This window comes from Chiloscyllium plagiosum, unplaced genomic scaffold, assembly GCF_037043375.1.
Source record: "Chiloscyllium plagiosum isolate Xiang-an unplaced genomic scaffold, Cpla_swu_hap1 HiC_scaffold_1, whole genome shotgun sequence".
Classification (NCBI taxonomy): domain Eukaryota; kingdom Metazoa; phylum Chordata; class Chondrichthyes; order Orectolobiformes; family Hemiscylliidae; genus Chiloscyllium; species Chiloscyllium plagiosum.
In genome coordinates this window covers 90033158-90058864 of record NW_028270139.1, presented here as the reverse complement: position 1 = coordinate 90058864, position 25707 = coordinate 90033158, and the positions used below count along the sequence as shown (strand labels likewise).

The 25707-nt window shown below is 43.6% G+C and overlaps 2 protein-coding genes across 6 annotated transcripts in view; one reads left to right on the top strand and one right to left on the bottom strand.

Annotated features, from left to right (window-relative positions):
* The window catches only part of ercc8 (excision repair cross-complementation group 8), a 116302-nt gene extending 106004 nt beyond the window's left edge, over positions 1 to 10298 (bottom strand). For 3 of the 4 annotated variants that reach the window (XM_087988773.1, XM_087988771.1, XM_043689359.2), the window contains exons 1-2: positions 10073 to 10298; positions 2077 to 2172 (exon numbers count right to left, since the gene is read on the bottom strand). In XM_087988773.1, coding sequence (XP_087844899.1) covers positions 2077 to 2172; positions 10073 to 10149 — 173 coding nt within the window. In that variant the 5' untranslated portion in view covers positions 10150 to 10298. The remainder of the gene's footprint in view (positions 1 to 2076; positions 2173 to 10072) is intronic. The other variant, XM_043689347.2, reaches the window with a different exon arrangement.
* Positions 10299 to 10346: 48 nt separating this feature from the next.
* Positions 10347 to 25707, top strand: part of ndufaf2 (NADH:ubiquinone oxidoreductase complex assembly factor 2) — a 160011-nt gene continuing 144650 nt past the window's right edge. For both annotated transcript variants that reach the window (XM_043689375.2, XM_043689369.2), the window contains exon 1: positions 10347 to 10585. In XM_043689375.2, coding sequence (XP_043545310.2) covers positions 10471 to 10585 — 115 coding nt within the window. In that variant the 5' untranslated portion in view covers positions 10347 to 10470. The remainder of the gene's footprint in view (positions 10586 to 25707) is intronic.

The window sequence follows — 25707 nt, the reverse complement described above, 5'->3', positions numbered from 1 at the left end:
TGATAAGGTTCCCCATGGTAGACTACTGCAAAAATACGGAGGTATGGCATTGAGGGTGAGTTGGAGGCTTGGATTAGGAGTTGGCTGGCTGGAAGAAGACAGAGGGTAGTAGTTGATGGCAAAGGTTCATCTTGGAGTGCCGTCACTAGCGGTGTTCCGCAAGGATCTGTTTTGGGACCATTGCTGTTTGTCATTTTTATAAATGACCTGGAGGAGGGGTTAGAATGTTGGGTGAGCAAGTTTGCGGATGATACGAAAGTCGGAGGAGTTGTAGACAGTGAGGAAGGATGTGGCAGGTTACAGCGGGATATAGATAAGCTGCAGAACTGGGCAGAAAGGTGGCAAATGGAGTTCAATGTAGCTAAGTGTGAGGTGATTCACTTTGGTAAGAGTAATAAAAAGATGGGGTACTGGGCTAACGGTCGGATACTTGGTAGTGTGGATGAGCAGAGGGATCTTGGTGTCCATGTACACAGATCTTTGAAAGTTGCCACCCAGGTAAATAGTGCGGTGAAGAAGGCATATGGCGTACTGGCTTTTATTGGTAGAGGAATTGAGTTCCGGAGTACTGAGGTCATGTTGCAGTTGTATAAGACTCTGGTGCGGCCGCATCTGGAGTATTGTGTGCAGTTTTGGTCGCCATACTATAGGAAGGATGTGGAGGCACTGGAACGGGTGCAGAGGAGGTTTACCAGGATGTTGCCTGGTATGGTAGAAAGATCGTATGAGGAAAGGCTGAGGCACTTGGGGTTGTTTTCATTGGAGAAAAGAAGGTTTAGGGGTGACTTGATAGAGGTGTACAAGATGATTAGGGGTTTAGATAGGGTCAACAGTGAGAATCTTTTTCCACGTATGGAGTCAGCTATTACAAGGGGGCATAGCTTTAAATTAAGGGGGGGTAGGTATAGGACAGATGTTAGGGGTAGGTTCTTTACTCAGCGAGTCGTGGGATCATGGAATGCCCTGCCAGTAGCAGTGGTGGACTCTCCCTCATTATGGGCATTTAAGCGGGCATTGGATAGGCATATGGAGGATAGTGGGCTAGTGTAGGTTAGGTGGGCTTGGATCGGCGCAACATCGAGGGCCGAAGGGCCTGTACTGCACTGTATTCTTCTACGTTCTATGTAACTTATAAAGCACCTCTTGGAAATCCAAATTTATTACATTTACTGGTTCCCCTTTATCTATCCTGCCTGTAACCTCTAAGAATTCTAATAAATTTGTTGGTCATGATTTCCTCTTCATGAAGCCATTCTTACTCTGCTTGATCATACTATGGATTTCTCAATGATTTGCTACAATAGATTATAATAGATTCTAACATCTTTCCAATGACAGATGCTCAGCTAACTGGCTCCTCTTTTTTTAATATGAGTGCTCTATGGGAAAACTGATCTGGGACTTTTCCAGAATCTAAGAATTCTTTATAATGGATGCACTGGTAGTAATCTGTCTCTGTAGATACTTCTTTAAAATCCTTTCGATCCACAGGACTATTGGTCTTCAGCCTCATTAGTTTCTGATCATTTAACCAATGGGCTGGTGGAGCAGGAATGGCTCGAGCTGAGCACTTGCAAAGTGCCAACACAGAAAAGGGCTGAATGGCTTCCTTCTGTGTTGTAAGGATTGTTGGCTGTCCTTTATCTCACTCAGGGGCTCAATTTTATTTTAATAGATTCTGCTCCTGTTGAGCAGCTTCAGACTTCCTTGTATATCAAAGCAGTTATAAAAATGCAAGTTGCATTTGAATCTGGAAGGAGGGGCTAGAGACATTGAAGTCACTTCAGTCATTATAGTCCACAAAATTGTGTTGAGACAAAAAATGCAGATGCTGCAATCCAATGTAGACAGCAAGAGGAGAGGAGAGTATAGCAAACCAAGCAAAATCAGGAGTTGGAGAAGTCAACATTTCGGGGCTATTTCTATTGGAAGAAGGCTTATACCCGAAACATCAGCTTCTGATGCCACCTGGCTTGCCGTTCTCTTCCAGCTTCCTGTTTGTCTATACAAGATTGTATTAGCAATTATAAATATGCATGCAGATACACATAAATATAGATAGGTGGATATACTTACTATTTTCCATCAACAGGATCAATGTCAAGAGTATTAATTCCACTTCCATGGATTCTCTGCACATCCCGGTCTTTGTTCAATTCTAAATTTACTACCCTAGATATGAAAATTTAAAAAAAAATGTAAGTATTGTCGTCAGGAAACAAAAATAAAAGCTTTTGTAAATAAGAAGTCAAGCCTGAAAACAAGATTTTTGGACCTCAGAAAGCTTCTCTCTCTCAGATCTACTGCTATGCTATTTTTGCATAGTCATTCCAATCTGTGCAGGAATGAGGCCTGGATAATCCAAGCCAGAAACAACTCCTTCCAAATGCAGTAAATCTCAAGCAGTTAATCTCGGAATTAGTTTACAGAACAAATCATAGAACAGACTTTGAAAAGGATCAGGAATCTAACTTCTGGCACATGAGATAAGGGAGCAAATATGAGAAGGGGGTGGTCAAGGCAGGACTGAGGGTGTTGCACTTCAATGCAAAATACGATAAATGAGCTTATCACGCAGATTTAAATTAACGGGTATGATATCTTGGGTATCACAGAGACATGGTTGCAAAGGAATCAAGGTTGGGAACTAAATATCCAATCTATTGAAAGGAAAGGCATATGGGCAGAAAAGGTTGGGTTGCCTTGTTCGTAAGACACTAAATTAAATCGACAGCTCAAAGTGACATAGAGTTGGAAGTTGTAGAATTGTGTGGGTAGAGTTGAGGAACTGCAAGGGAAAAACGTCCCTGATGGGAGTTATGTACTGGACCAGGAGCAGTAGTCAGTAAACAAAATCAAGTGATAGGAGAGGCATTTAAGAAAGACACTATTATAATAATCCTGGGGACTTCAATCCTGCATGTTGACTGACAAAATCAGATGGCAGAGGATCCCAGGAAAAGGGACTCGTGGAATTGAGATGATTTTTGTGGAGCAACTTGTGGTCAAGCCCATGACGATACAGGCAATTCTGATAATGTGACATGACTTATGATGCGTAATGAGGCAAACTGAATTACGGAGCTTCAGGTGAATAAATCCTGAAGGGGCAATGATCAAAATATGATAGAATTCACAATTGAGTTTGAGAGGTAGAAGCCGAAATCAAATGTCATTACAATCGAGTAAAAGGTAACTGCAAAGATGTGAGGGAAGAGCTGACCAGAGTTAATTGGAAACGAGTCCATCAGGGAAGACATTGGAACAGCAACAGCAGAAGTTCCTGGAGGTAATTTGGGAAGTACAGCAGAAATTCATCCCAGGGAAAAAGAAACATTAAGGGCAAGATAAGGCAACCATGGCTGATAGGGACAATATAAAAGCACAAGAAAAAGCATCCAATGTGGTCAAGATTAGTGGGAAGCCAGAGGATTGTGATGTCTTTAAAAACTAGCAAACGATAATTCAAAACAGTCATATGGGGGGGGGGGGGGGATGTTGAAGATGAAATGTGAGAATAAACCAGTTCGTCATCGCACAGTCATTTTAGATATATAAAAAGTTAACAAGTGGAAAATGAGGGCAAAGGAGGAGTGATGGTGATCAAAGAACTGATGGAGGAACTGAATAGATACTTTGGATAGGTGTATACTGATAAAAACATGAGTAACATACCAAACCTTCAGTGGGGAGACTAATGGCCATCACCAAGGAGAAGGAACCGGGATGTTGAAAGGTTTGAAGGTCAATATGACCTGGATTAGGAAAACTGCACCCTTGGGTTTTGAGGGAAAGAGAAGGAGATTGTGGAGGCAATAGCTGTGTTCTTTTATGAATCACTGGAGTCAGGGAGGGTCCTAGAGGACTGGCTAAAATAACACACTTATTTAAGAATGGAGGAAAGCAGACGATGGGAATTATAGGCTGGTTAGCCTGACCTCGGTCATTAGCAATAGACTGTAAAACCTTACCAAGGACGGGACTATGGAGTACTTGGAAGCGCTTGGTGAAATACAGTTGAGACACAATTTTTCAAAGTAACGTCTGAAAACCTGTTAGATGTCTTTGAGGAGATAACAAGATGCCACAAAGAGGCTGCTGAATAAAAGCTAATGGTGTTAAAGGCAAGGTGTAGGCACGGATAGAAGATTTGACTGGCAGAAGTCACAGAATGGGGATTAAAGGAGTCTTTTCAGGATCACAGCCAATGGATTTCCACAAGGGTCAGTGTTGGGACCACAACTATTCATGTTACACAATCATGATTCGAATGAAGGAACTGAGGACATTGTTACTATGTTTGCAGTTGACATAAAGATAAGTGATAGGTCAGGTAATGTTGAGGAGACAGGGAAGGCTGCAGAAGGACATGTACAGGCTGGAAGAGCGGGAAAAGTGGCAGTAGGAATACAATGTAGTAAAGTGTGATGTTATGCACTTTGATAGGAAGAATAGGCATAGACTGTTTTCCAAATGGGGGAAGCCTGAAATCGGAAGCACAAAAGGACTCAAGTCCTAGTTCATGATTCCCTTAAAAATCAACATGCAGTTTATTTGTCAGTTGGAAATGTCAATTTCCACTTCATTGCCTTATCAGTTGAACAAAGATTGTACAAAGGGTAGTAAGATTGAAACCTACAAGGACAATAGGAGACCCCAGTGATGTAGTGGTAATATTTGGACTAGTAATCCAAATTACTAGGCTAATTCTCTGGGATATAAGTTTGAAGCCTGCCATGCCAGATGGCAAAATTTGAACTTAATAAAAATTTGGAATTATGGTGACTATTATTGATATCAATTATCCTAAAAATCCATTTCGTACTTGAGTTCTCTAAGGAAGGAAATCTCCCATCCTTAGCTGGTACTGTCTATATGATAGTCTAAATGTGGTTGACTCTTCATTATTTCCTGAAATTGCTCTCGCAAGCCACTCCAGTCAAGGGGCAGCTAGGGATGGGCGATAAATGTTGGTCCAACCAGTGACATTTCCATCTCACGAACAAATGAACAGTTCTTAATATTTGTTTATTGATTTTGTTTTAAAATTAGCCACATTGATTTATAAATCAATCTCTTTAGCAGATAGCATACAACTAGTAACGTTACTGACTAGTAAGACAGGGGTCTAAACTGCACCATGGAATTTAAATTCAATTCATGACAAAATCTGGAAATAAAAACTGGTCTCAAAAGAAAAGCTATCATTAATCTATTAATGGTCTTAAAAGCCCACCTGGTTCATGAATGTCCTTTGGGTCTTTACTTGGCCTGTTCTGCACAGAACTCCCAATCCAAAAAAACTTTTCAAGAATTGGTTAAAATTCAGTTAAGTTCTAGCAAACTGCGACAGAAGAGTTACAAAGGAAAAGGGAACCAGAAACGACAGTAGCAAAATCCGTCCGGTCAACCTTCCAACAATCTCATTAACAACTGTGGGCTGGTGCCAAAAATGAAGAGCTGCCCCAGACTTGTCAAACAAACACCTGTCAGATTTATACTCATGCAATCCGAACATTCAATCAATGGCCCAGAAATATCCATCCCTAGGTATGTTCTGTCCCTCTGGGCTGGACAGATCCAGCAAACACAGTAACGTAGCAGTGTACAGTGGAAGTGCAGGGGCAGGGGCACCCTGGGTGTCTCCAACATTGACCACAAAATTCATAAATTCTTGGTTCATCGTGTCAAATATGGACAAGGTGATCCCTGCTGATTATTATTTTATCCCTCAGTTCATGCATCAGTACTCCACATTTTATGAACATAATATGAAAGAAACATTGAAAATACCAAGGCCATAAAATAACATGTATTCTGGGTATAGGTTTGCTCGCTGAGCTGGAAGGTTCACTTTCAGACGTTTCATCATCATGCTAGGTAACATCTTCAGTGAACCTCCGGATGAGGCTTTGTCCGGAGCTGCAAATCTTCTCAAAACTCGCTAAAACGTACTCAGTGGAAACTTGACTGCCAAACATGAAGAGTGGCAATACTTCCACTATTGCACAAACTCCGAAAAACATCTGTCACACTGAGTCTCAGACAGGTCATCAAGATACTAACAACAGGAGAAAGCCTTCTTGATCTCACCATCACTAGTCTATTTGGTGCAGATGCAACTATGACTGTACTGTTAGATGTGGTCACCAAAAAGTCCTTTATGGAGACAAAGTCCAGTCTTCACACTTGAATCATCATCCATCATGTTGAGCTGCACTATCACAGTGCCAATGTGACAGATTGAAAATAAATCTATCAGCTCAGAAAAGTGATAAAGGTGCTGTGGGTCATTACCAGCAATAGAATTGTTTTCAAGCACAATCTGCAATCTCAAAATTTTATTGAGTATGCCTTACAGAGGTTTCCGATAAATACTGCATCAGCAGTGAGTTTATCATAAATTAACAGGAGCACACCACAAGAGCCCTTGAGGATTTTTTTGATCTTTGTTGAATCAAATCACATTAAAATTCTACACAAAACTCATTAAATGAATGGCTTGTACATGGTCTTATGAAAATATAATTCACACATAAACACAACATATCTTCAAACAGGCAAAAATACCAGAGCATGAGATTCTGAAATTAACTTTCAAAAATGGAAAAGGATCAGGAATATTGGGAATTGCTCACATAAAAACCACCAACGCAAGTTTTAATAATTCAGTTTTTCCAGCAACTATACAAATAGACTACCTTGGGACTAAAAGCGGCATAATATGAAATGTAATTATTAAAACAGGAACCAGCCTCAAATAATTTATCTCGCTAAATATAATTTACTTCCTTTGTTGTATTTCTGGTATTCCTTGAAGGACCAAAGTCCTATGTAATGACCTAAAATTATTTTATATTTCCAAACTGCTGACTCAAACTCTTTCAAAACTGTGAAGTAAACAAAATATAGATTTTGTTTGTAACAGTTTGTGAACTCATTAAATACATTGTTGTCCAATAGGTTTTACCGCGTCATTTCAGTGTTCCATTACAATCCAGAGAATTAGATCAAATACATGTAAAATTAGTTACTTGGCTCCTTCTGATCTTGAACTCTGTGAAGAATAGATAAGCAATTTTAATTAGACCCTACATCTCTCCAGCTTTGTGTAGATTTAATTAATTCTTAAGTAACTGTGACTTAGAGAAACCCTGTTTCCACTTCTGATCATTTGTACCACGTGTAAAGCATGCTCACACTTTGATATATTATTCTTCTGGATCTTGCTACATGTTCCATATAAGGATGCTGAGAATATTTAGATGAAGTGACCTATTTTAAATAATTTACAGATTCTAGAAACACAAAATACAAATTGAAAACTTAGGATCAATAGTTAAAATGCAATACTTTATCATAACTGCAGGCTTTTAAAACGTTCACCATTGTCAGCAAATCAAATTGCAGCTCCAGTTCTTCCAAGTTAATGGCATTAATCTCAGCTGAACTGAAGTGGCTTCTCACCACATACTTCAGAGGTTGCATATCAATGTCTGGAATTAACACTGGATATATGTTTTTTTTAAAAATCAGTGTAATCCTGGAAGAAAATGATGAAATTGACATACTGCCAAACCTACATGGTGGTGAAGAAATCAATTTGTTTTAGATTTAGATTTACATTACTTAGATTACTTCCAGTGTGGAAACAGGCCCTTCGGCCCAACAAGTCCACACCGACCCTCCAAAGAGCAACCCACCCAGACCCATTCCCCTATATTTACCCCTTCACCTAACACTACGGGCAATTTAGCATGGCCAATTCACCTAACCTGCACATTTTTGGACCGTGGGAGGAAACCGGAGCACCCGGAGGAAACCCACGCAGACACGGGGAGAATGTGCAAACTCCACACGGAGAGTTGCCTGAGGCGGGGTTTGAACCCGGATCTCTGGCGCTGTGAGGTAGCACTGTGCCACCGTGCCGCCCATTTTTTCAGTGTTATAGACTGGAAAGGTTGTAGTTATAATCCAAAACCTTGACTAGTTAGCTGCCTTCAGCTAGAGGATGTATGTGGACAAAAATAAATCTCAGGAAACCAGAATTACAAAATAAAATCTGCACTCGACTGATATCCATCACTACCTGCATGAAGAGTATCTGCGCAGGAATTTCTTTAAAGCAATATTCAAATGAAGCAAAGGCGATTTAAAAAAAATTTTTAGGGTATAAAACGTACAGCCTGGAAATACAATGGCAGCAAGTTCAATTGAGGCACTGAAGAGGGTATTGCATGATTATTTGGATAAAAATGGGAAAAGACAGGAGATTGGCACTAGGTAATAAAACTAATGTTGAATAATGGGCCGAATGGTGCTTTAACAAATCTGTGGTTCTGTGATTCTAACTGAGAATATGACCAGGTTTACTTGTCATGTTCTGTACTGTTAAGCTGCCTACCAACTAATAGGAATCAAATAGTTAAAGGTCACTCGGGTGGAGGGTCAAGGGTGCAAGTGTAACCATATCTCAGCAATTTCATGTTTCCTACAAATGTGCATAAAACCAAGCACTTCAAAGCTATCAGACCATTGCCTGCTGTGTACTGTGAATATTTATGAATAAGGACCACTTTGAACACTGAAAAGTAGCCTGCGTAATTCAAATTACTTTAATAAGGAAAAGTATTTCAAAATGTGAGCAACAGGTGACATTTCTATGATGCAGTAAAAACTTTATACAACTTTATAAAATAGTGAGGGACACTGATAGGGTGGTCCTTTCCTCCCCCATGGTAGGGGAGCCCAAAACTAGATGAGAGGGGAAAGATTTAAGGAACCTGAGGGACATTTTCACACAAAGTGGTGAATGTATGGAAAGTGGTGGAGGTGGTACAATTATGCCATTTGGATAGGTACAATTTTAGGAGAGCAAATCAGGGCAGGACTTATACACTGAATGGTAAGGTTCTGGGGAGTGTTGCTAAACAAAGACCTCACGGTGGAGGTTTACAGATCCTTGAAAGTGGAGTCACAGATAGTCAGGGTAGTGAAGCAGGCATTTGGTATATTTGCCTTTATTGGTCAGTGCACTGAGTACAGGATTTGGTGGATTGCATTGAGGCTATACAGAGCATTGATTAGGCCAGTTTTTGAATATTGTGTTCAATTCTGGTCTCCCTGCTATAGAAAGGATGTTGTGAAATTTGAAAGGGTTCAGAAAAGATTTACAAGGATGTTGCTGGGGTTTGAGTTATACAGGGAGAAAGTGAGGTCTGCAGATGCTTTTCAACTTTGAGTTATACAGACAGGCTGACTAGGCTGGAGTTACTTGCCCTGGAGCATCAGAAGCTTGAGGAGTGACTTTATAGAAGTTTAAAAAATCACGAGGGGCATGACAAGGGTAGTAGAGTCCAAAACTAAAGGGGAAATATTTAAAGGGGATCCAAGGAGCAACCTTTTCACACAGAGGGTGGTGAGTGCATGAAATGAGCTGCCAGAGATGATGGGGGAGGCTGATACAATTACAATATTTAGAAGTATTCCGGATGGGTATATGAATAGGAAGGGTTTGGGGGAGATATGAGCCAAATGATGGGAAACGGGACTAGATTAATTTAGAATATCTGGTTGGCTTAGGCGAGTTGTAGCAAAGGTCCGGTTCCATGCTATAGAATTGTAGTCAGAGTCGGTTCTGATGAAGAGACACTTGAAACGTTAACTCTGCTTACTTCCCACAGATGCTGCTAGCCTGCTGAGTTTCTCAGCAATTTCTGTCTTTGTTACACCTTTTCTAGATTTATCCTATTTCCTACCTTCCATATTCGCATGGATCACTTTTTTTTTGTTCTTTCCCTTTCATCTCTTTCCTGACACTTGCTCAAAACCTTTTACAACACTGACACCAGTTTCGATGAAAGGTCAGCGACCTGAAACGTTAACTCGCTTCACAGTTTAAAAGTAATTCATCTGTTGAAAAGCGTCTTGAGACTTTTTGTTTCGTACACGTGCTCAACAAGCTGTTGTTGGTGCACAGAGATCCGTATGCAGACCTGTTAGTTTACGCTGTAGGAATTAGTGACGTAAAACAGCAGCACTCACTGCTCCTTCCATCCAGCCCTCAGCTCACCTTCTCGTACATTCGGCTCTCCTCACTCGCAGCGGATCATCGCAGCCACTCTGACGGGCTGCCAAGAGGGCGAGCATCGCCGGAAGATCCCAGCCATCTACATCAAACCAGCGGGGCCTCTCCTCGCTGACACAACAACTGACGGAGGTGATTGAGAAGAGCCGTGACCCTGGCCCCAGTCCGACAGAAGAAGACCCGGGGCTGGCCGTTCACATGACAACAAAGGCCGCCATGTTGGAAAGAAAAGGAACATCACAAAGACACAGTCTCTGATTGGCTGCCGCACTCCATCGCACCAATAGGATTGTCTTACACTGGGGTAGGGGGCGGGGTAGTTCACAAGATTGGGACGATGGTTAAAACCTTGCTTGTTTGGGGTGAAAGGTGCAGGTCTAACTATGAGTCAGATTCGGACATTACTGCAGAGAATGTTTGGGTTGGTTAAACATCACGTAGGGACTGATCAGTTTGGAAACAAGTATTATTACATTCCTGAACAGAGAAGTTGGACTGGTGAGTAGTGGTTTTTTGGAATGCGCTTGCTGGTTGGGAATCCCCTTGTAGTGACGAGATAAGCGTTAAATATTAACTTTATTATAAAGTTTAAGGTTTCAGCTTTTGTGTGTGATGTTGAGAGGTTAATAAAACTGAAATCCTTTACTGATCTGTGAGCGACCTTGAGAGGTACTCAGAAAATTCTCCGTAATTTGCCTTTTCCCTTTCAACAATTTCACAATTCTTCGTTTGAGCCACATGCAAAAGTCTGAATTTTCACACTACAGTTTTGAAGTCGTATTGTTTCTCCCTCAGAAATGAGATGCAGGAGTTCATATTCCAAGTGTCTTCTCTCTATTTCGAGGAGATGGGCAGTTAGATCAGGGCTCGCTCATTGTCTGTACGGATTTCAATTGATTTTTGATAGGTTTCTGCAGAAGCGGTTCTTCGCAAAAAGTCAAGTATGTAACATTGAATTGAAATGTCTTCCTGTTCATTCAGTTGCTAGGGTAATGATTGAGTGAAAAGTGGCGTTCTCCAGGATTTTGTATCAAGGCTTCAGATTTACATTAACTATCTTTTTGAGAAGTAAAGTATAACTGCAGGTGCAGGTCAGGTGAATTGGCCATGCTAAATTGCCCATCGTGTTAGGTGCGTTAGTCAGAGGGAAATGGGACTGGGTGGGTTATTCTTTGGAGGGTGGGTGTGGACTTGTTGGGCCAAAGAGCCTGTTTCCACACTATAGGGAATCTAATCTAATGCTTGGGCAGTCCCTGGGGATTGCTTTCACTCTAGTTAGTTTGGAGATTGTGCACTGAGCTTAGTAATGATCTGCAGAATGAGGGACAGGTGGTGTTTCAAGCATTGGGTCGATGAGGTGTTTGGAGTTTTGTGCACTGATGCCTCAACTTTTCCTTGCATATTTCCTGTCTTTTGAATGAACCTTTCCAGTTTTGTTAGTGAGTTTTGAAATGGGTGTTTGAACTCACAGACACTTTGAGAACATTCTCCATTGCCTTCCTTTTTTGGTTGAGAGAATAGTTTGGTGCTTTTAATAGCTTTATCTGTTTTCTGTATTTGTTTCTTGCGCTTCTGCTTCCCTTTTTACTAGTTTTGAGTCCCTGAAATCAGAGCCAGTCAAGCAGCATCCGAGGGAGCAGGACAGTTGACGTAACAGGTAGGATACTTCATCAGGACTGGAGGAGGGGTTTGGCGAAAGGTCTCTATACCTGTATACCCCATGAAGAAGGCCTAAAGGCCCACTGTTTCTTCCTCTCCCACTGACCAACCAGTCTCCCTCCACCGACACACTCATTCAATTGGCGGAACTGGTCCTCATCCTTAACAACTTCTCCTGTGAATCCTCCCACTTTGTATGGAGGGATGTCTATGGGTACCAGTATGGGTCCCATCCATGTCTGTCTCTTTGTAGGATACATGGAACAGTCCCTCTTCCACAACTACACCTTTTCCTCCGCTACATTGATTACTGTATCATCAATGCCCCATGCTCCGTGCAGAACTTCAACAGTTAATCAACTACACCAACAATTTCCACCCTGAGCTCAAATTCACCTAGACCATCTCCAACACTCTTTCCCCCCCCCCCCCACCCCCCGACCCTTTCAAACCCACTGACTCCCACAGCTATTTTGAGTACACTTCCTCCCACCTCATCCCTTGTAAGAACACAATCCTTTGCTCCCAATTCCTCTGCCTCAGCCCTATCCGGTTCCAGTATGAGCGACTCCACTCCAAGACATCCCAGATGTCCTCCTCCTTTAAGGACTGTAATTTCCCCTCCCCCGTGATCAACAATGCCCTCACTCATATGTCCTCCATTTCCTGCACCTTTGCCCTTCAACACCCTCAACCACATCAAGGATAGAATCCCCCTGGCCCTTGCATTCCATCCCACCAATCTCCAAATCGAATGCATCATCCTCCACCATTTTCACCACCAAATATATATATTTACCTCCCCACCCCACCTGCATTCTGTAGAGACTTGTTAGGTCTGTGAGAAACAAAGCTCACACACTTCAATAATTGCAGTCCGAGACAAAATCTGAATCAGTAGTGTCCTTTATTTTTACACGCAAGTGGGTGTGATGTCCACTGCCAGGCAAGGCAGAGGACAGACACACACCAAATTCAACAAACTCTTGATATTTATATAATTTAGTTTCCCCCTCCTCCTCCCCCCCCCCCTCCTTCCTCCCTCCCCCCCCCCCTTCCTCCCTCCCCCCCCCCTTCCTTCCTCTCCCCCCCCTTCCTTCCTCTCCCCCCCCTTCCTTCCTCTCCCCCCCCTTCCTTCCTACCCCGCTTCCTTCCTCTCCCCCCCCTTCCTTCCTCTCCCCCCCCTTCCTTCCTCTCCCCCCCCTTCCTTCCTCTCCCCCCCCTTCCTTCCTCTCCCCCCCCTTCCTTCCTCTCCCCCCCCTTCCTTCCTCTCCCCCCCCCTTCCTTCCTCTCCCCCCCTTCCTTCCTCTCCCCCCCTTCCTTCCTCTCCCCCCCCCTTCCTTCCTCTCCCCCCCCTTCCTTCCTCTCCCCCCCCTTCCTTCCTCTCCCCCCCCTTCCTTCCTCTCCCCCCCCTTCCTTCCTCTCCCCCCCCTTCCTTCCTCTCCCCCCCCTTCCTTCCTCTCCCCCCCCTTCCTTCCTCTCCCCCCCCTTCCTTCCTCTCCCCCCCCTTCCTTCCTCTCCCCCCCCCTTCCTTCCTCCCCCCCCTTCCTTCCTCCCCCCCCTTCCTTCCTCCCCCCCCTTCCTTCCTCCCCCCCCTTCCTTCCTCCCCCCCCTTCCTTCCTCCCCCCCCTTCCTTCCTCCCCCCCCTTCCTTCCTCCCCCCCCTTCCTTCCTCCCCCCCCTTCCTTCCTCCCCCCCCTTCCTTCCTCCCCCCCCTTCCTTCCTCCCCCCCCTTCCTTCCTCCCCCCCCTTCCTTCCTCCCCCCCCTTCCTTCCTCCCCCCCCTTCCTTCCTCCCCCCCCTTCCTTCCTCCCCCCCCTTCCTTCCTCCCCCCCCTTCCTTCCTCCCCCCCCTTCCTTCCTCCCCCCCCTTCCTTCCTCCCCCCCCTTCCTTCCTCCCCCCCCTTCCTTCCTCCCCCCCCTTCCTTCCTCCCCCCCCTTCCTTCCTCCCCCCCCTTCCTTCCTCCCCCCCCTTCCTTCCTCCCCCCCCTTCCTTCCTCCCCCCCCTTCCTTCCTCCCCCCCCTTCCTTCCTCCCCCCCCCTTCCTTCCTCCCCCCCCCCTTCCTTCCTCCCCCCCCCCCCTTCGTTCCTCCCCCCCCCCCCTTCGTTCCTCCCCCCCCCCCCTTCGTTCCTCCCCCCCCCCCCTTCGTTCCTCCCCCCCCCCCCTTCGTTCCTCCCCCCCCCCCCCTTCGTTCCTCCCCCCCCCCTTCCTTCCTCCCCCCCCCCCTTCCTTCCTCCCCCCCCCCCTTCCTTCCTCCCCCCCCCCTTCCTTCCTCCCCCCCCCCCCCTTCCTTCCTCCCCCCCCCCCTTCCTTCCTCCCCCCCCCCCCTTCCTTCCTCCCCCCCCCCCCTTCCTTCCTCCCCCCCCCCCTTCCTTCCTCCCCCCCCCCCCTTCCTTCCTCCCCCCCCCCCCCCCTTCCTTCCTCCCCCCCCCTTCCTTCCTCCCCCCCCCTTCCTTCCTCCCCCCCCCTTCCTTCCTCCCCCCCCCCCCTTCCTTCCTCCCCCCCCCTTCCTTCCTCCCCCCCCCTTCCTTCCTCCCCCCCCCTTCCTTCCTCCCCCCCCCTTCCTTCCTCCCCCCCCCTTCCTTCCTCCCCCCCCTTCCTTCCTCCCCCCCCCTTCCTTCCTCCCCCCCCCTTCCTTCCTCCCCCCCCCTTCCTTCCTCCCCCCCCCCTTCCTTCCTCCCCCCCCCTTCCTTCCTCCCCCCCCCCTTCCTTCCTCCCCCCCCCTTCCTTCCTCCCCCCCCCCCTTCCTTCCTCCCCCCCCCCTTCCTTCCTCCCCCCCCCCTTCCTTCCTCCCCCCCCCCTTCCTTCCTCCCCCCCCCCTTCCTTCCTCCCCCCCCCCTTCCTTCCTCCCCCCCCCCTTCCTTCCTCCCCCCCCCCTTCCTTCCTCCCCCCCCCCTTCCTTCCTCCCCCCCCCCTTCCTTCCTCCCCCCCCCCTTCCTTCCTCCCCCCCCCCTTCCTTCCTCCCCCCCCCCTTCCTTCCTCCCCCCCCTTCCTTCCTCCCCCCCCCCTTCCTTCCTCCCCCCCCCCTTCCTTCCTCCCCCCCCCCTTCCTTCCTCCCCCCCCCCTTCCTTCCTCCCCCCCCCCTTCCTTCCTCCCCCCCCCCTTCCTTCCTCCCCCCCCCCTTCCTTCCTCCCCCCCCCCTTCCTTCCTCCCCCCCCCCTTCCTTCCTCCCCCCCCCCTTCCTTCCTCCCCCCCCCCTTCCTTCCTCCCCCCCCCCTTCCTTCCTCCCCCCCCCCTTCCTTCCTCCCCCCCCCCTTCCTTCCTCCCCCCCCCTTCCCCCCTCTCCCTCTCGAATTTGGCCAATTACAAGCCCATCGGGCTTCATTCCATCAGGAGAAAAGTGATGGAAGAAAGAATTGAGTACTCTTGTAAAAGGATGGTAGTGTTCCTACGTCTGGGTCAGGAAATCAGGTTCAAGTCCCATCTGCTCCAGCAGTGTCCAATAACATTCCTGAACAAACGGATTTGAAAATATCTGGGAGATATAATTGTTGTCACTTTCATGTGGCATCTACACAACGGTAACCATCTGATTTTTAAAAACAACTGCGGATGTTGGAAATCAGAAACAACAGCAGAAATGGCTGGGAACTCAGCACATGAGGGTTGCATCTGGAGAGAAAGCAGAGTTAGCGTTTTGAATCCAGTGACCCTTCTAAAGAACCCAGCATTCTGAAGAAGGGTTACAGAATCCGAAATATTAACTCTGCTTCCGCTTCGCACATGTAACCAATTTATAATGTCCAGTTTAATTTGCCACGGTCATTAAGCTCCTGTTTTCAACACCCCTTGGTCCAAACATGGAGAAATTGAGATGAGAATGGCTCTCCTTGACAACATCTTCCAAACCTGTGAACTCTACCACTTGGAATATCATGACTTGCAAGTTCTCCTCTAAACTACACACAATTCTGCTTTGAAACTATATCGTCATTCCTTCAATGTCATCAGACATTCTGGTACTCTGTTCCTAGCAGTACTGTGGTTTTAGCTACACCGCCTGCAATGATAATGGATGCATGGATTTTTATCATAGAATCATTACTGCGTGGAAACAGGCTATTCACCCCATCAGATCAGCTCTGACCCTCTGAAGAACATCCCATCCAAATCTAGCTCCCCACCTTATCCCTGTAACTCTGTATTTACCATGGCTAATCCATCTAGCCTGCACATCCCTAGACTGTATGGACATTTAACATAGCTAATCCACCCAGCCTATCTTTTGACTGTGGGAGGTAACTGGAACACTTGGCAGAAAGCCACAGACATGGGAAAAACATGCAGACTGCACACTGACCGTCACTGAAGACTGGAATTGAACCCAGGTCCCCTGCGCTGAGAGGCAGCAGTGCTAATCATTTGCCACCCATATCCCCCTCCTGGTCATGGCTGGCTCCCTCCCACTTTCTTGAGGGCCATTGGAGATGGCCAACAAATGCTGGCCTTGCCAGTCACTCTTACATTCTATAAATCAGGAGATTTTTTTTAAAAAAAGTCATTGGACTATTCATAACCCAAAAAATTTGGTTATTTTCTTTTGGGTAGCACAGGGATTGAGAAATCAGTTGTGTTGCTTGAGGTAAGGATCAAAATCCAGAATTCTTCATCTGCACAGCTAAATATGCAATTATTGTCTCTCCCACCAACACATTAATGTTCATCGTTGAAGACTTTTAGTCAAATCCATAATTTATCAACTTTACTTATTCTCAAAATGTAAACTGAAAATATGGTCCTCACCAAGTTGGGAAGTTTATTAGGAAAATCATGACTTCGAGTCAAATGACTTGAACCAAATTTCATTTTCCATTTTAAAATCAATGTGTAAGTTGTAGTTATGTTCTCTTTGGGACCAAGAGTGAGTCAGGAAGCAGTAGAAAACTCTTCAAAATGAAGCTGGCGGGATAATTTAGGCTTACATCAACGTTGCACTCAGCAAGAATACATTTATGACTGATGGTTAAGTAAGAATGTACTGGATTGCAGCATGTTTTCTATTTCTGGTAACAAATAACCGATACAGGAGCTTACTTTACATCCGTGTTTTCATAATTTTTGGCTAATTTGATAGACAGCAAAAAATTAATCAATTCTGTTCTGCTGTAATAAATGTGACATTTCTGTCCAGAAGATGGCAGCATTTTCATAGAAAATTCTGGTTGCAAGATTGATTTTTGAAAAATATTGGTTTGGTACATCAGACAAATGGTTAGTTAATCAACTTTCTTTGATGCAAATTTTCTTCACCAAATAAACATTACAGAAAAAGAAATTTGCAGTTGCACATCAAGAAAACATACCTTATTGATGCAGAAATCTGAATATCTGAACTCTCCAATTTGCACAGTCACTGTTTGAGAAAAGAATAACTTAGTGCCCAGTGCTTTTATCACATTGCTTGAAGTTTTAAACCATTTCTTAACATGCAAAACTTGCTAATCAAACAACAGGCAAGCTGATTCATTTGAGCCTGTCATCTGTTGAAAAAGTAGTTGGTGAATAATGACATTGAAGCCAACCTTTAGTTAGCGTTACCTTTAATTACAGAGTGAAGCATGTTTCTAACTTGAACCCCATGCAAACACTGTCAGAACATATTTCTTCCCATGTGCACAGGAGAATTCCCAATTCATATTTTCACCTGAATAACATGTTACAATTGATGTACAACTAATACCTGACTTAGCAGCAATTAGACTTTGTGGCTGTCAGTGGACGAATCTACTGTAGAAGTATTGCATATTCCTATCTACTTTCACCCTAACTAGACTTGGTCTCTTTGTCCTGACAAGATAAATTATCAACATTTTGGTTTTGATTATGCAACATGTATCATTGACCTACTATAAACTGAGTCTTTTTTTAAAATCACCAAACATTTTTAAACTTCCTCCACTGTTGTGTAACCACGTTGCAATATTTTTCTGTTGTGCTATTTCAATGTATTTCATAGAAAATTACTTCTTGGTGAGCTTGGCAATCAGACTTGTCGTCTGGACTTAGGCAGAAATAAATTGTTCAAAACAGATAATTGTAATTCTGTCAATTGTCCATACTTGTGATTGTATGAGAAATTAGAAATTTTGCATTTTGAGCTAAGCTGAAGCTTCACCAACTCTGATATAAAATACAGTCGCTAGGTGGAGCATAGGACAGTTTCAGGTTGTTGTGTGGTATTAGACAGTTCTGGACAATTTGTAATTGGAGAAAGTATGTCTTCAACACACTTGTGTTACCATCGGAGCAACGTATCCTGAGTCTTATTTTTAAAAATGTAATAAGCGTTTTGTTACCTGAGATATGTGCCTCTGCTGCTGAGACTTATTCATGGTTCATCCTTCCATGAGCTATGAGCAAAACCCCAGGCCACATGGGAAAAAGAAGATTGGCAGCATTTGACCTAAAGTATACTTGGCTTTTTATCACTTTAAGAAACAACAATTTTTTTGAAATTTCTTTGGACTATGGTCTGAAAATGAGAAGAATAGATGGTTTTTTTTAAAAAAAAGGAGAGAGTGCAAGGATTTATTTGCAGCTTTGGGAAAACAAGTGAAGCTCACTGGTGCAAATAAAACAATGTCACTTAGGGGACATTGTTATGGATTCAGCATGAGCTGTTGTGAGCTCAGCATAACAACAAGCCTCCAATTGATCAGATTTAATTTTAACAAGACCATTGAGGGAAGTTAAACAAGACCTCTGTAAGTTCACTGCATTGATCTTTCTTCTTCACTCCCCTTGTCCTGTAAACTTGCCCTCTGAATTTCCTGTTGAAAGAAATAATTCCAAAACCCAAAGGTGACCAGCAAGACTCTGGGTCCAACAAAGGAGCCAGTGAACACAATGTAACCATAGCTGTGACGAAAACATCAAAGTCGTCCGTGAAGAAAGGAGAGAGATTGCACAATCAACCCATCTCGTCTTGTGACCTTGGACTGGTGACACAAACCTGTGTTCCTTTGAATATTTTTCTCCTCTTCACTCATAAAGTTTGTGGTTTCTCTATTTTGTTTTACATTTGTGAGGGGAATGTTTTAAGAAGGGTAAAGCTTAAGTGACAGAAATTCAAAATTCTGGGTTTTTTTTATTGTCCTTGTTTAGCATTTTGCAGTTGAGGATTGTAATAAAGAATTGTTGAAGGAACGTTCCTGATGAAGGGCTTGTGTCCGAAACATTGACTCTCCTGCTCCTCAGTTGCTACCTAACCTGTTGTGCTTTTCCAGTGACACACTTTTCGATTGCTACACTGGTCTCCTGAGCATGAGTTTCATTGCTAGTTTTTTGAATTGATAGTGTGATATTATTGGACTAGGTGGTTAAATTACATGGACAGTAGGGTTAACTGAAATATTTATCAAACATTTCTGTACCTCTTTTTTGCTTTCTCCTTGTTCTTAGTAATATTGTTGGCACTTTTACCAATTTTGTCATCTTCGATTCACTGACTTCAGAGTTATAAAATGTTGATGATACTTACTTGCCCTCAATTGTCTGCTGTCAGTATTTGTGCAATGATCATTTATGTTGTGGTGCATATTTACCATTTCAGGATACTAACAGCTGCAAAGTATCTGCACCTCCTAATTCAACTGGCTGTGTTAATATTGAGCATTCTTCAATCAAGACTTAATTTAACAATTAGAATGGTTTTGGATTGTAGAGACTAAAACAGACTTTAAAATTCATCAAAGTAACTTGAGTAGCTGGAATGACTATAATTACTAGTTTCTGCCTGTGGACTCTGACTAATTTTGAAAGTTTATAAAATATTTTGAAGGCGTCACACAACAGTGTTCCGAGTGATAGCATCATTGGTTCCAGCACAAAGTAGGCCAATCACCTATCATATGCCAGTTCTTCATAGCAGCATCTCGGTTCTAATCCCCACTGCTGCTTCACAGGAACCCTGATTTCTTGTTTCTCTTGAGCTATTTATTTGATTTCTAATTTGAAAATGACAATTGAATCTGCCTTTATTCACCACATTCTAAATGTTAACTATATGCTGCAGAATGTTTTTTCTTTTTTCTTTTGTTATTTTGCTATTGACCATGAATTGACATGCTCTGGTTCTCCAGCCCTTTGCCAATGGAAGCCAGTTTATCCCTATCAGTTCTGTTTGGGTCCCTCAAAATTTTGAATGCCTCCATCAAAACTTCTCTCAGCCTTCTCCAAAGAGAAGTTAGGCCACAACTGGAGTGTGCAGTTCTGGTCACCATACTATAGGAAGGATGTAATTACACTGGAGAGGATGCAGAGGTGATTCATCAGGATGTTGCTGAGTTACAGCATGTTAGTTATACAAGAGTCAGGATAGCCTTGGCTGTTCTCTTTAGAGGGGAGACCTGACTTGAGATGTATAAGATTGAGGGGCATAGGCAGGGTGGATAGAAAGAAGCTTCGTTAATGAATCAATGAGGAGAGAGCACAATGTTAAGGTGAAAGGCTGGAGATTTTAAGAGTATTTGAGGAAAATGATTTTTACCTCGAGCTTGGTAGAAATCTGTAATCCACTGCCTGGGTGGGCAGTAGAGGCAAGAAACCTCAACCTTTAAAACGTATGTGGATAAGCACTTAAAATATCATAACGTTCAAGAGTATAGACCAAAGGCTGGAAAATAGGAGTAGTATAGCTATATTGGCACAGACCTGATGGGCCAAAGGTATACCGTACAAGTCTGAGAACAACCACAGCTGCTTCAACTTGGAACCATTCGAGTTCATCTTTTTTGAACCCTTTCTCATGCCTGTATACACCCTTCCATCCTAAAATGAGGGAATATTACCCAGAATTGTTTTTCTTTCATGTAATGTGGGCATTGCTGGCAATGTCAGCATTTGTTGCCTTTGGACTGAATGTCAGGAAACAGCTGAGAGTTGACTTCTGGGCATCATATGTAGGCCAGACCTGGTAACGGTGCGAGGTCCCTTCCCTGAGGGACATTAGTCAACCAGATATTTGTTGACAACAATTGATAGCTTTTCATGGTCATAATTACTGAGATTAGCTGTGAATTCCTGATTTATGAATTCAACTTAAATTCCACCAGCTGCTGGGAGTTGAATTCTTGCCTCCAGATGACTGGTCTAAAGATGTTGCAAATGCCAACAATATTCCAGTTAAGGCAGCGCTAGTGTTTTATACACTATAGATAGACCTTTTGGTCCAACTCATCCATGCCAACCAGATACCCTAAATTAATCTAGTCCCATTTGCCAGCATTTGATCCATATCCCTCTTAAACCCTTCCTACTCATACCCATCCAGATGCCTTTTTAAATGTTCTAATTTTATCAGCTTCCACCACTTCCTCTGGCAGCTCATTCCATATACACACCACTCTGTGTGGAAAAAGTTGCCTCTTGGGTCTCTTTTAAATCTTTCCCCTCTCACTTAAATCTATGCCATCTAGTTTTGGACTCCCCTACCTGGAAAAAAGACCTTGGCTATTCACCCTATCCATGCCCATCATGATTTTATAAATCTCTGAAAAGTCACTCTTAACCTCCAGATTAAATATCCCCAAGTCTGTACAGCCTCTCCCTGTAGCTCAAACTCTTCAACCCTGGCAACATCCTTTCAAGTTTCACAACATCTATTTGGATATCCAAAAAGCTTTTGATTAAGTACCTCTCTTTAATAAGAGAGGAGCCAATGTGCTGAGAGTAGTATATAAGCATGGATAGATATTGGCTGACTAAATGAAGCTAGAGAGTTGAGATTTTCAGTATGGAAACCTATAACTCGTGGAGCACCAAAGGGATTTATGCTGGGGCTCGATTAATTTATGCCATCTATTATTAATGACTTGGATGATGGAAGTGAATGTATTATAGCCAATATACTATAGAATGACACCAAAATAGGAGGGATAGAAAGTATTGAGCACAATGCAAAGAGTCTACTGAAGGCTTATAGATAGCTTAAGTATGTGGGCAAAAACCTGGCAAATGGAATAAAATTGGAGAAATATAAGGTTATGAACTTTAGCGGGAAGATTAGAGGAACTTAATACAATTTATATGGAGGAAGATTGCAAAAAGCTGCAGGGCAGTGAAGTTTGAGGATCTTTATGCATGAATTACAAAAAGCTACTGTAAAAGTTCAGAAAATAGGTGAAGACAAATGGAATGTTGGCCTTTATTTCAAAGGGAATGGAGTATAAAAATTGCGAAGTCTTCCTAAAACTGTGCAAAATGACCAGTTAGACCACACCTAGAATACTGTGAACAGTTTTGACTCCATTTATCTGAGGAAAGATATACTGCTTTTGGGCATAGTCCTGAAAAGATTCATGAGATTGATCTAAGGTATGGAGGCATTTTCCTATGCAGAAAAAACTTAGCAGGTCTGGCATTATCTGTGAAAGTAGGATTAGGGAAAATCCCAACGTGTTTTATATGTAAGGAGCTAGGGAAAGGGTAGGTTCACTCAAGGACAATGGAGGGAATTTATATATGGAGCCAGATGAAGTGGGTGACATCCTTAATGAACACTGTGCGTCGGAATTTACAAAGGAGAAGGACATGGTGGATGTTGGGTCTTGGGAGGGTTATGTTGATGTTCTGGAGCATGTCAGTGTAAAAATGGTGGTGGTGGTGGTGGTGGTGGTGCTGGGTGTTTTGAAAAGCATTAAGGTAGGCAAGTCCCCAGGACCTGATGGGATTTATTCCAGAATACTCATGGAGGCTGGTGAGGATTTTGTTGTGGCCTTGTACAAAATATTTGTAGGCTAGATTAGACTGGTGCTGGAAAACCACAGCAGGTCAGGCAGCCTGACCCTATTGTGCTTTTCCAGCACCACTCTAATCTAGACTCTGGTTTCCAGCATCTGCAGTCCTTGTTTTTACCTACAAGATATTTGTATCCTCTTTAGTCACTGGAGAGGTCCCAGAGCACTGGAGAATAGCCAACATTGTGCCTTTTGTTTAAGAAAGGCTACAGAGATGATGTGTGAAATTACAGGCCGGTGAGTCTTATGTCAGTGGTAGCAAAAGTATTGCAGAAAACTCATCGGGGTAGGGTTTACTCACATTTGGAAAACCATGGACTCATAAGCAATAGGAAGTATGACTGTGTGGGGAAGGCTGTATCTTACAAACTTTTTTGAGTAAGTGACAAAGAGGACTGATAAGTACAGGATGGTAGATGTTGTCTATGTAGACTATAGCAAGGTCTTTGACAAGGTCCACCATGGCAGGCTGTTACAGAAGGTAAAGTCATAGGGGATCAGCAGTGAACTGGTCAGCTGGATACAGTACTGGCTTAGTCAGAGAAGGCAGAGAGTAACAGTGGAAGGCTGTTTTTTTTTTTTGACTGGAGATCTGCAAACGGTGGTGTTCTGCAAGGATCAATGCAGGCACCTGAGATATTAAATGGTTAATTTGCTCTGCTGACCTGCAGGAAACCAATAAGAACATTGCAGTTGTAATTCTGACTATTCTCTGCAGTTTTAAAAAGGAAGATTCACAACAGATTTGGCCATTTAAGGGATGATTTACATTATATTGTTTCTGGAGGTGATCAGGTCACTGCGTTGTCTTGAGTGGCATGTGACTGTGGGAGAGTGGCTGGGAGTTATCTTGTGGGCATTACTGAATGTGATGTAAAAAATTTTGTATAAAGGAAGATCTGTTTCTTTGTTCAGGGAGGTCTCCTGACAGCTTCGCAAGCATGGCGAAGAGTGTTAGGGGTTCCTCCAAAAGCTTGTGCTTGCTTAAAAAAATTTTGGTTGTTCACGGAAGTTGGCTTATTGCAGTTGCGTCCAGTGTGTAAGAATCTCAAGAGACCGAACTTAGCACACACCCCTGTTGTATGTAAAATATGTATGTGATTTGGAGAATGTAGCTGGTCTGATAAGTAAGTTTGCAGATAACCCAAAAGTTGGCGGAGCTGTGGATAATGAGGATTGTCAGGGGATAGAGGATATAGTTTAGCTGGAGAATTGGGTGGAGAAGTGGCAAATACTGGTTAGTCTGCAAAAAGGTGAGGTGATGCATTTTGGAAGGTCTAATGCAGGTGGTAAGTATACAGTAAATAGCAGAACCCTTCGTAACATCAATACACAGGGCGTCTAGGTGTACAGGTCCATAGTTCCTTGAAAGTACCTACACAAATGGTCAAGAAGAAAGAGAGCTTGCTTAGGAGAAAGTGAGGACTGCAGATGTTGGAGATCATAGTCAAGAGTGTGGTGCTAGGAAAGCACAGCAGGTCAGGCAGCATCTGAGGAGCAGGAGAGTCGACGTTTTGAGCATAAGCTCTTCATCTGAGTCAGAGTATAAAAGTTGACAAGTCATGTTGCAGCTACATAGAACTTTAATTAGGCCGCATTTGGAATATTGTACAGTTTCAGATCGATAGACTAGTAGAATTATGTGGAGTCTTTGCAATGGGTACAGAAATGCTTTACCGGGATATGTCCTAGTTTGGAGAGTATTAGCTTTGAGGACGGATTGGGCCAACTTGATTTGTTTTCACTTGAACATCGAAGGAAGAGGAGTGGCTTAACAGAAGATGACAAAACTGCAAGGCATGGATAAAATAAATGGTTGGAGTCTCTTTTTTTTTTCCCATGGACAAATGTCAATTACTAGGGGACATAGGTTTCGGGTAAAAGGGGAGAATTTTAAAGGAGTTGTGAGAGGCAAGTTTTTTTTTCACACAGTGTGATAAATGCCTGGAATGCACTGCCTCAAGAAGTGGTGGAGGCAAATACAAAACAGCACTAAAGAGGCAGTTTATGAGTATGCAGGGAATAAAGGGACAGCATAGAGGAGAAAGGTTTTTAAGTTAGAAAGGCAACATGTGTCAGAGCAGTCTTGATGGACCCAAGGGCCGACTCCTATTTTTGTTCTCTTGGTTCTAAACTCCATTGAATGCAGGCCCAAGCAGTCCACCCTTTCCTTATAAAACAAGTTCTACACCATGGGGATTAGCCAAGTAAACCTTCTCTGACCTACTCCTAATGCAGTTATGTTCTTTTTGTAAAAGAGTTAGAAGTCAGCATGTAGTTGTCATCAAAGATGGTTTGAAGGAATATCAGACCAAATGGAATGAGGGAAAGGGTGATGAATGTACTAATTAAAAGTTATTGGATTTCAATTGGTTGTGTAAAAGTGGGAAGCTGGCGATCCTTGGTGTGAGAATTCTATGGATGTGACTAACTGAAACAAACTTGTTAGATTAAAAATGAGTTCTGTTGAATTTTGTTTAAGATTAGATTAGATTACATAACAACAGTGTGGAAACCGGCCCTTCGGCCCAACAAGTCCCCACCGACCCGCCAAAGCGCAACCCACCCATACCCCTACATTTACCCCTTACCTAACACTACGGGCAATTTAGCATGGCCAATTCACCTGACCTGCACATCTTTGGACTGTGGGAGGAAACCGGAGCACCCGGAGGAAACCCACGCAGACACTGGGAGAACGTGCAAACTCCACACAGTCAGTCGCCTGAGGCGGGAATTGAACCCGGGTCTCTGGCGCTGTGAGGCAGCAGTGCTAACCACTGTGCCACCGTGCCAAATCTTTTATCTTAAAGATAAAAGATTTGGTTATATAGCAATTGAAATATTTGACTCTAAGAGGATGTGAATTGATGAGGTTTGTAATAGCATTTTGTGCGCATGGTTTTCTTCTTACACTCCGTTTTGAGGTCAAGGAGCAGTACCTGGTGGGTCATAGTTTAGTGTTCTTACTATTCCCACATGAATATTGAGTGCAGGGACTAGCATGTGTTTCACCATTTGTGAACATTTAAATAAAAAATGTAAGTTAAGATGACTGCCTAATGCTGTAATTTTTATTTATGCAGCTCTGCAAGGCTGCAACATAGTTAGAATGTTAGCTGTGCAGAATACTAAATGCTCACAAATGAATAATGGAATTTCACATTAATACCTGTCTGCCTGATTAAGGTTTGTGCATATTATTTTACTGGGCCCTTTACCATCAT